This window comes from Xiphias gladius, chromosome 24 (assembly GCF_016859285.1).
Source record: "Xiphias gladius isolate SHS-SW01 ecotype Sanya breed wild chromosome 24, ASM1685928v1, whole genome shotgun sequence".
Taxonomy (NCBI): Eukaryota; Metazoa; Chordata; class Actinopteri; order Istiophoriformes; family Xiphiidae; genus Xiphias; species Xiphias gladius.
The window spans coordinates 10,436,314-10,447,448 of record NC_053423.1 but is presented as its reverse complement, the minus strand read 5'-3'; the positions used below and the strand labels follow the sequence as shown (position 1 = coordinate 10,447,448).

Sequence of the window (11,135 nt, the reverse complement as noted above, 5' to 3'; positions counted from 1 at the left end):
GCTGCCCTAGAGTCAGCAGAGCGTCTGTTCTGTTCCCAGGCCATCCGCCACCTTCTTGACAGTTGTCTTAGCAACGTCCAAGCCCGACTAGGTTTATTTTCATAGAGCAAGCTTTGTCAGTTCGGAGTGGCCCTTGTAGCCAGGCCATAAAGTCAATGTTAACTTCGTTCACTACATGGTGAGGGTAGGGGGAGTCACACTGATAGACGCAATTTATTGTTTTATTTTTTTTCTTTCGCGCTTTAGGAAAATAAATGATTTAAACAAATGACATTTCTCTGTAACCCACAAATGTAACTTGACATTTCAGTTTGCTGTTCATACAGGGAAAACAAGCCGGAAAAGGCACACAAAATACTGAATGAACCCTGAATGGGGGTAAGAATAGAGGATAAGAATCCAAAACTTAAATATACAATTTATTTCATTTGTCTCTTCATGCCGAATGTAAATATGTTGATTGTGGTAAAAGTGCTTGAGTGTATCCATGCTTCCACAGTAGAACGCCGTCTACCTCAGCTGAGGGGGTGGGGGGTTGTTGTGGCACTAGGCACCCCACCCTACCCCCACTGAGCGCCAGCGCGCACCGATACCTCAGACCCCCGAACACTTCTTTTGACATGGGCGTGCCATCCTAACAACGCGCTTAACTGAGGGGCACAAGTGATACTTAAAATTATCCCCGTCACCTCCCGATTCCCCGCTTCCTTCATGCCAAGCCACCCTCCCCACCCCTTTCCCCCCTCCTCCGCAGTTTGTTTTGATCTACCTCTTTAGACACATGTTTGAAGTAGAGGCATTCTTCTATTTGTTAGAATTTAGCGCCCCCCTCCCCCCAAAACCCCCGTCTTTTACGCCTCCCCATGCTTATCCAGATATGAATGAAAACTTAAACTAAAATCATGTACTCTTTAGAATTGAAAGTGATCAAAAATATTTTCCTTTGCCAGTGTTTTATATATATATATACTCTTTTTGGCTTAATTGAAATCCTCAAATGATTATTTCTTTCTGCTTCCTATTTTTGGTGGTGTGGCTTACATGTATTTGAACTTTTGCTTGGGTTTTTTGTGAAAAAGGTCAAATCACGTGTTTGATTTTGCATTCAATAGTTAAAACGAGAAAATACAGTTTTTGTTTTGTTTTTAAAAAAAAAAAAAAAAGGGCCTGCCTTTTTGTTCCTGATTTGTAAGACTTCAAAATAGATACAAGTCCTGTCTTTTTTTTTTTTATTTTTATTTTTTCCCTTTTTTTATTTTTTCCCCTTTTGTCTTTCACAGTTGCTACATTCATTCGCTGATTTGGTAGCTATTTTCTTCTGTTAGCATTTCCTGGCTGTGTAACGTGGAACATCCTCTTGGTATGGGACAGATTTGAGGGACTGGGTCTCAGAGTTTTTTGGAAAAGTGATCTAACTTTGGCATGATATTCCCTCCTCCCCCTCTCTGCAACCATGCTTGTGCCCCTTCACCTCCCCCTCACACACAGCTCCACTTGTCAAATGCCTCTGAATAATAAAAAAAAAAAAAAAAAAAAAAATTTGTATTGTATCTTTTGTTTCTTTTAAATTTTTTTTTTTTTTTTTAAATTCTTACCGTATTTGGGTATCAGTGGGATTTTTAATGCTGCGCTCATTGCATGTCTATACAGGCAGCCTTTACGCTAATTATTGGACACATCTCCAAACTCTGTAGCAGTGTGCATCTATAAATCCTGACATTTTATAGACAAAAATACTGTACCTGACCTGCTAATATAACTGGAAAATTTACATTGTGGGCCATGTGGTCTGATATTGCTAGAAAACTACTGGTCTGAATGTTGTACAAAGGTATATTGCTTTATTGCACACACACAAAAAGACTGTGCTGGTTCTTGTTGAATGTTAGGAACCAGAAATCACACACACTGTCAGTCACTAATACTCTTGGTCAGGAACAAGTCTGGTTTAGGTAGACCTTCATCAGGTGAGATGGATCTTAGCTGCAGAAGATTCCTTCTCGCTCAAGAGTTCTGTTGGGAAGATTATTCTTGATCAAGTTTAAGGGGGGAAATGGAAAGTAATTACCCTTTTTAAAATTTGTATTAGTTGCACCAACATCCCTTTGAGTGGGTGTAAATAGGAAGTTGCTGGTTTTGAGAAATGGTACGGTGATTCTTGGTAAGGTAAAATCTTGCTCAAAGTACCTTAAGAATTAATTTTGTGGATCGGCAGTATGTTCTATAGTCATAGCTGTATCTGAAAATCCATGCTACATACTAATCGTTTACAATATACTACGTACTATCCTTTTTATAGTATGCTTTCTGTGCCGTTACTATACAGGAAATCAACATCCTTTTCTGTTTTGTACTAACAGAAAAGTATGTAGTATGTATGCAAGTCAACGGAATCAAAATTTGACTTTAAAATGGCACTGCCAGTTAAACCTCACAAAGACCACAAAATGGTTTCCAAGAATTTTTAGTAGTTATATTTTGTTTTCTGAGCTATTCCTGGAGCTGTTAGACCACAATCAAATTTTTTTTTTTTTTTTTTTTTTTTTTTTTTTTTTGAGCTTTGAGAACCTTCTCCCTTTCCTTGGTGCATTGTATTGTGAGAGAAAAGTTTACATCCACAGTACACTCAAACCTTTTTTTTTTTTTTTTTTTTTTTTTTGGGAATACTATGTTCTGAAGACCTGCTTAGAAGTGGTATGTAATATGGATTTGGGACAGTTAATGCTTTGCAATGCATCTGTGATGTGATCACAAGAATACAAACGATGATATATATCAACGTGTGGTGTGCAGGGTATAAAGTAGTCTGATCAAATGGAGCTTATCTTGCCATGGTGGATGTTGTCATTTTAATCGACTCAACCTTCATTTGAAACTACTGAAAATAATGTTTTTTAAAAAAAAAATAGTTGGTAAAATAACTTGTATTATTAAGACATGGTGACAAAGCTGAATGTCTTCAAAAGATGAGTGGTTAATTCACAATCTTTATTAGAGTTGTCATGTCAAGTTTCCACTGAATTCCCCGGTTGAGCTTTTTGAGTCCTTCTTTTAAAATTTCCATTTTAATTTTTCAACTCAGCTGAGTAAGAGGAGTATAAGTTTTACATTGGAAAACCCTCTCAAGGATTTCATATGTAACTGTAGACTATTATTACAACATAAGGCAAAATTTTTGTAAAAAGCGGTGCTTGGCACAAAATTTGCACAAAAGCGTTTCTTTTGTGCAAATTCTATCAGCGTCTTTGGTAAATCATACCTATCTCATAAGGTTGTAGGATTAGCCATTTGATGTAGCCAACACTCTTAAACAACTAATTTAAGACAAAAACAAGACGAGTAGATCTATTGCTGCTTTCTAGACTCTTAATGATCCAGCTTTTGCTTCGATTTGCACATGGCAGTCATGATTTTTCTGAAGTATTTTTGGCGTTTCGGGCAGAAGCACTGTAGTGTTGCTCTATAAAGCCTACAGGGGGTGTCTCTCAATCAGCAGGTGGCGGCTCTCCTCACTGGAGGGGAAGAGTGTCTCCCTCAGGCGGACCATGTGGCCTCTGACCCCGGCATGGCCGCAGACATCTTCTGCCGGTGTCCTACGAATTGGTCGGTACACCTTGTAACGCCTGGGAGAGAGGGAAACGTGAGATAAGAATGCTATAATGATATGGGATAAGAGGATGAGAGACGGGGATATTTGGTGGAGAAAATGAGCTGAGGAGTGGCCAAAGTGATGAAACAGCTGTATAGAAATACCAGGCAGAAATGACACAGGCACATTTTGTGTGTCTGTGGAAGCCAAAACCTTAGAACTACTCTGTTGTATATTATTAGTAATATGATAATGTCCTTATGCTACAAGACAGTCTGTATATACTCCTGCATGTTATGTCTACTCACCTGTAGACTAGATAGGCAATGAATGCAAAGAGAGCCACCAGCATAGCGCTCGATGAGAGGATCACCTCTGCAGTGTGAGGAGTATTGGGCGCTAGAGGGACAAAGAACAGCAGAGAGAAGGACAGACAGAACCGCAGACAGACATTAATCTGAATGGGTTTATAATAACAGTTTAAAATAAAAAAAAATTTTTTTTTGTGAACATGCATGGGATATAAAAACATACTGTGTATGTGTAACTAACCAGGTGTGTCCTGGGACTTGCTGATGGTGACAGTGGTGCTGGCGAGGGCCAGGCTGCTGGAGTCCTCCAGGGTGATATTGATGCAGTACGTGCCAGGTTCCAGAAACGTTCGCCGCAGATGCACCTCACACTCTGACGATGGCGGCACATCATCGCACATAATGTCACGCACCTGAGTGCAGCTGGGGTCCGACACAATGGTGCAGGCTGAAGTGGGGGTGCTGGGGATGAAAAGTTGAAGAGTTAAATAGAATTACCCAGCCTTGTCTTTATCTAAAACCTATTTTTTCTTTAAGACATTTTTTTTAATGTGTCATTGCACCCAGTAACCATATTACATCTGTGGGGATTGGAAAGTTTGCCCTCACTCTCAATTATTTTCAGCTCTTCAAAAATAGATCACAGCTCTGCAAATAAGCCACAAGTGATTCAAGATGTTTTGTGCTCAAGCCAAAAAGCAGATGACAAGATAGTAATACTATTACAGTACTTTCAATTGTGTGATGACTTGACTAGATTATCTAATAAATCTCTAATTTCCTAGTTTATCTATATTGTAAAACTTTGACAGTAACATTATTTATATCACCAAAATACTGGCGATTATAAACCTTATAAATTTCTTTTGTCCCATTTAATTGAAAGGCATCAATCTCTGCATTGTATTAATTTATTTTAATGAATGAGAAATGTAAATGAAATTGTTTAAAACATATTTTAATATATTTTACTGTCACTACAGTGGCATATGAAAAGCTGTCTTTTTGAAAAAATAATTGTGGATTTCACCCAGCAGCCGTCAGGAGAAACAGTAACATGAAGATAGCCGTGTTTAACATTCAAATAAAATAAATAAAATGATTATACACTCACCTGCCGAGACATTTCACCAGCAAGCTGACGTCAGTTTTGGTCACTCTGGCAGCCGACACGTCCACAATGCGACTGTTTGGTTGGGTGTTCAGCGTGTGCTTGGGTTCTGCGGAGAACAGATCAGTGCAGTAGGTCTGGGTAATGTGTATCATCTTCTCATAATATTAAAATGATGAAGCGCAAAGGTTTTTAGCGAAGGGTGGTGTGTGTTTGACTCCACAAAGACAGGTTTTAGCAGTAAAAAATAAACCATAACAATAAGAACTAACAATTTTGATATAAAATGTCACTTCCATCACATAAAAATGACAGATTTGCTGACATTTAACAGGTATACCATTTACAGTGTTCGCCATCTTAGTTTAGGGTGATAGCATGCTAATATTTGCTTGTTAGCAAAGTACAAAGTGGGAATGTCAGTAGTTCTGCAGGTATTTGTTCATGAAAGAATTGGACACATGATGATGATGGCACTAGTTATTGCACTTCATCCCGATTGGTTACCCAGACGTCCATACAAAGTATCATGGCAATCCATCCAGTAGTTGTTGAAATGTTTCAGATTGGACCAAATTGGTGTACCATGTGGCCGACAGACATTGGCCATCCCTGGAGCCATGCATCCATCGCCCCAAATTCATCAAAGAAGTGTTGAATTACATGTCTTTAGGTTACAGTGAAAAGGAAACTGCGGCTTCCCACCTACCAATAATGGTGATGTTACCCACGAAGGTTCCATAAGCGTAGCGGAAACACTCGTTGCTGTTGAGGCGCCTGGTGCGGAGCCAGGCCAGGGTGGTGGGGTTGTACTCTGGGGTTGCACTGGCAGCAGTAGGGGGGAGGGGCTCCGTGGTGGGCAACCCTGTTGTGGCAGGGGGAGCGGAGGAGGGGAAGGGCCGGCTGGTACTGGGTGGTACTGAGACAGGACACAAGTGGCAAGATATGGACTCGCTAGACACACATGTATGTATGTATTAAGATAGTGATTCTTTAATAAAAATGAATGAGCTTCTGTTATGATACCTTTTCTGTCTGTCTCACTCTCTTTCTCTCTCATACACGCATAAACAAAAACACACTGACAGATATTTCAAAAGCTGGGCAAATAAAAGCAATCGGCATGACTATAGACTGTTATAACCAACTATCTGCACAGGTAAGTGAGAAAATCTCTTTCGGAACGATTCTCATTTAGGGCAGCATCATTAAAGAATATCTTAACAGCAGCTGAAAATCTTTTTTTTGCAGAGCTTACAATGGTTTAACTCCTCAACTTGCTGCAGCGACGTAGAATTGTACTCTGGGGTGTGCAACTGCACCATGACGTCAGTGTCGGGTGCAAAAGGACACACTTCTGACCACACCCATCAGTGACGCAACAGCTTTGAAACTTCAAACTAGAGAGGATAGTGAAACGCTGCTTCATAGCCTGGTATTTAAGTCACTCGTAAGTTACCTTATTGTCCATATTTCTAAACCTGAACTTAACTGACCTATTCCTGGCTGTCATTTGTACTAACGTAGGTAGAGCTGTAAGTGGTCTTTTGGTCATGTCACATATGCCTGTGTGCTCCTGCCTGACTACATGAGAATCAATGAATCAGTAAGTGCCTACATAAGGACCTGTTTAAACGTAGAGGGTAATAGTTTTTGGGCAGTTTAAAGGAATACTTTGACACTTTGGCAACTACACTGATTTCTTTTTTTACCAAGAGTTAGATGAGAGGATAGATGCCACTCTCGTGTTTGTACAATAAATATAAAGCTAAAGCCGGGATATGGTTAGTTAAACTTAGCTTGGCGTAAAGACTGGGAACAGGTGGAAACAGATAGCGTAGCTCTCTCCAAAGCTCAAAAATATGCCTACTAGCACCTGTACCTGGCCAAGAAACTGTCTAGCACATAATCTCCTGTAAAACCACAACTTGTCTTTTTCACACGTTGGCTTTCGTATGGATTAAACAAACGAGATATAACATGTCAATTTATGAGCTGTAGAGACTAACTGTTTCCCTCTGCTTCCAGTCTTTATGCTGAAGTAAGATAACTGTCTGCTGCCTATAGCTTTAAATCTAGCTCACAAAACGAATAGTGGTATCGGTCTTCTCATCTAGCTCTTGGCCACTGTTGAAAATTTTGAAAGTTTCTACTTTTGCGCCCCCCCCCCATTGGCAATATTAAAATTAGATACCAAGATGAATGTGCTCAAAGCAAAACAAAATCAGAATAATCCTCTTAAAATACATGTACAGTAACTTCGCCCATCACATGTTCTACAACTTAATTTGTTTAAATCTATGTGACTGTTCATGTCCACCTGTTGGGGTTGGTGACGTGGAGCTCCTCTGAGTCGAGGTGGCGGCAGCTGGTGGACACTCCACAGGGAACGCTGCCTCCACCACCATCTTCACACTGATGCTCCCCAGCGTGCTGTAGGTGTGTGTGGTCACGTCGTGGTGTGTTACCAGCTGGTTGCCATCTCTGAAGTCCCAGTTGTAGTCAATGGCGGCGGCAGTTTTGAGGTAGCCACTGGGGTCATGAAGCTGGACTTTAAAGACCACATCCTCACCACGGAAGAAAACATTTTTAGACTGGTTGACCGCAGCCTTCTGGGAGATGTTGACTGCCACCGGGATCTTATCTAAAGGAGTAATAAATAATTAATTCTCTAGTTTTCTTCTTGTGTCTTTATCTGTCTGCTTGGTTGAAACATGTACCAAGATGAAGATGTATAAACTGAGGGTTTAGGGTGTGTCTGCACCTGTGACATAGAAGACGTTGTTGTCAGTGGTGAGGGGACTGTATTTCCTTCGCTCGCGTTTCCTGTAGACCATGACCTCCATGATGTCTGCCCCCAATGGGAAGTTGGTGGTGTTGATAGTCAAGCTGGACGATGAGCCATCGCATGTCTCATAGTATTGGCCTAAAACAAACAGAAGATACGAATGAAGAAAAAAAATTGTTTCTTATTTTGTGTCTGCGTGTGCAAGTTGTGCTGATCTGTAAACCTGTGTGTCTCACCCATTGTGTGCCACACGTAGACATAGCTTCTGCGTCTCCAGTCATTGGTCTGAGGGAAGGGCTTCCCATCAGGGAACACATTGCATTTCGTCATGTCTGTACACTTTCCAAAGCCATAGTCATCTAACCAGGAAGTCCAGTTGTACACGTAGCCAGAACGAACCTGTCCATTGGCTGCACAGAAGAGAAGATAGTAAAGTAAAAGCTTGTGTTATTTAAGAAGTAGAAACATTTAAAGCTGCACTTATTCATATTTTTATATTAAAAATCGGCCAACTGATTACATGTAATTTGAAAGCGTTTCTCCGAGTGACAAATTCCAGAGATAATTATCTCCCGACTTTGCAGTTCCCCTCGGCTCTACACAAAAATTTAGCCTCTTGCAGCTCATTGTTTTGATTTACAGGCTGCAACTTTATTGTTTCGGTTCAGTCTAACTAGCCTTGTGTCCAACAGCAGCAGGGAGTTGTTTTCATCAAAATGTGTGTGATATACCCAAAAATACACTCCCTGCCCAGCAACAGACAGCAGACAAATTTAGTGAAAAACCGGTGAAAGTAGTGGAGCATTTGGCAGTTAAAGAGCCAAATATTTCTCATGGAAATTTTGCAGACCACGAAAGAGCTAAAAAGAGAGGGAATGTCAGACTGACATTAGTCTGGTGGCCAAAAACACAACTCCAAATGAAAGCTAATGTTGCTCCTTGTCTGCTGGATGTGTAAAAAGGCAACTGTTTGCTAAAAACATGTACATAATATCAACTTTATCAGGTAATATTTGTCAGTATTGTGTTTGCAGCTTTTTTCTGCTGCCCCCAAGTGGCCAGGAAGTCAAGTAACACAACTTCAAGTGTGTTAGTATTCCCGTTTTTTTATTACCATGCTCCTGTGGTAGTGTTTTTGTGTGATGCGTGGTGTAGTATGGCTGTCTTCTGTGGTACATTGGTGTTTTGTGGTGGAGTGTGATGTGATGTGTATGGGGGGCGTGGCCTGGCCTGGCTTTCTAGCAGCACCTGAGGCCTCCAGCTCCGTACCGTCCTCACAGTGCTCATCCCAGACAAGGACCCCATTGGCATCTTCCTTCTGGCACGGAGGATACTCCAGCTTGGCAGTGAAGGAGATGCAAGAGCCATTTAGAGCTGGACTGTCACTGGTCAGACGAACTTTGGGTTTAGCTGCAGAAAGGTGGATCTTCCAGGTTAGCAACTGAAAACATGATGTTACATTTTTGAGAGGAAAAAAGAATGACCCTACTCACTTCTTCTGTGCATGAGCTCCTTTGGCTTTTGGATTAGAGGTGGGTAGAGGTAATCGTCCCATGGGTTGGTGTCAGGATCCCAGCCAGGGATTGGTGGAAATGGAAAAGGAAACTTTCCTACTACAGCATGCTTGTGAGGAAACATGTCACTGTATGCTGAGAGAGAGACCGAAACACATTTTAAGAATCCCAGGCCCCTTAAAATGTGCTGCGAGGATCACTGGAGGAAACTGAAATTTAGGATTGTCCAGGGTTCCCAAATGTATGTACTATATATTTTGGAAATTTTTTTTTTTTTTTTTTGAAAAAAAACATACATAAAAATTCTTCATTTCTTCATTATTATAATTCAAGTTAATTTTCTGCATAACTTAAGTTTACTTTCTAAACATCACGAATGATCTCAAGAGTTGCTCTAAAAAAATGTTCATTCCTTGTGTGCAAACATGCTATAAGTCTCTGCTTTGAATAATAGATTTCTCATTTTGTAATTACATTTTTTTTAAAATCCTGACACGAAACATTTCTGCTGTATCACCTGACATGCAGTGTGGAAAATAATGAAAACAACGAATCTATGAAACCCATCTGAAATTAAATCATCTGATTTGTTTTAAGTCCAAAGGCAAATAATAACAATGAGATCAGGTTTCCCATAGACAGTAGTTTTAAATGAAATATTTCAGTAAAAGCTCCACCTGCCTAAAATACTGATGGAAGGCTAAGGCACACAATGCATCCAAAACTGGAGATGAAAAGACAAACTTATAAAGAAGAAGAAAAAGTGTGGTAACTTTGGTATAACCTATTAACACCAAGGATAACTGATAATAAATTTTATACCGAACCCATAATGGTGCCAGACCTTAGGCTTATAAATATAAAATCCCGATCCTGTAAATTGACTTGTTCTCTATATCTCCATACCTTTCTTTCCGGCTTCCTGCCTAATTAAGACTTCAGCGTGAGTGACATATCTCTAACGGTCAAACACGGGTGGCAGACGAAAACAACTTGTTCTTGTCTCTGTAATTTGATTAAAGGAAAAGGGCTCCGCATATCTGTGTGGACAGCTTTGTGGAGGCAGACATCTGCGCGGATAATAAGAGACATTCTCAATTAAATAGGGCGTTGACCTTTTATTGTTTGTTTTTTTAATGAATAAAGTATAATAAAAATATGTCTTTGAACGGGCTTGTTTTATTTTTCTCCTTTGAATCAAATGTGTCGCCCGTTGGACATCACCGTAAGCGAAATTCGTTGGTCATTTGACTGCTAAGGTGTATTCTCTTTTTATTGCCGTCCAACGGTTTGCTTTGTGTAAATGTTTTTTTTTTTGTTTTTTTGTTTTTTTTTGTTTTTTTCTGAGTGAGTGTCTGCTGTTCAGTGGCAGTCTGAGCGGAGAAAGACACCCAGGGCACACGCCTTAATGAAGCTCATGGGACTCTGACTGCAGAGAGCCGATGACAGGACAGGTGGTGCGAAAACTGTAAGAAAAAAATATCCAATACCAACCGTCGGTTTTGTGCTCGATAACTGCTGCGCCGCCATATATTTTAGTCAGAACACACCACATTGATTTCACAGCGAATATTTAAATATTAGCAAAAGCATTCGAGTAAATACACGAGTCTGTGTTTATTATTTCTATATTAGACCCCCCCCCCTCCGGTTGGCTCTCTGCTCAACTCTACGATAACTGACTTCAATTATTCCAGCTGACCGTCCAACTCTAAAGCAGCACCACTTACTTTTGCGTCCATCAGCTCCATAAGCAAAGAAGGCACAAGCCAAGAGAAAAATATACGGCAAGGCGTCCATTTCCACTATTCAGCAGGGGGGA

At 40.3% G+C, this 11,135-nt stretch overlaps 1 protein-coding gene across 2 annotated transcripts; it reads right to left on the bottom strand.

Moving 5' to 3' along the window:
- Nucleotides 1-3,338: 3,338 nt before the first annotated feature.
- On the bottom strand, nt 3,339-11,128 carry gpnmb (glycoprotein (transmembrane) nmb). 2 transcript variants are annotated; one of them, XM_040122024.1, is made up of 11 exons: nt 11,044-11,128; nt 9,293-9,448; nt 9,048-9,209; nt 8,036-8,209; nt 7,776-7,937; nt 7,332-7,655; nt 5,721-5,930; nt 5,015-5,120; nt 4,142-4,362; nt 3,898-3,988; nt 3,339-3,623 (listed from the first exon to the last, which is right to left on the bottom strand). In XM_040122024.1, exons 1-11 carry the CDS (start codon nt 11,111-11,113, stop codon nt 3,470-3,472), a joined length of 1,830 nt encoding a protein of 609 aa, XP_039977958.1. In that variant the 5' UTR covers nt 11,114-11,128; the 3' UTR covers nt 3,339-3,469. The 2 variants fall into 2 exon arrangements, with proteins under 2 accessions (XP_039977958.1, XP_039977959.1); XM_040122025.1 differs by having other exon boundaries at nt 9,069-9,209.
- Between the last annotated feature and the right edge of the window lie 7 nt (nt 11,129-11,135).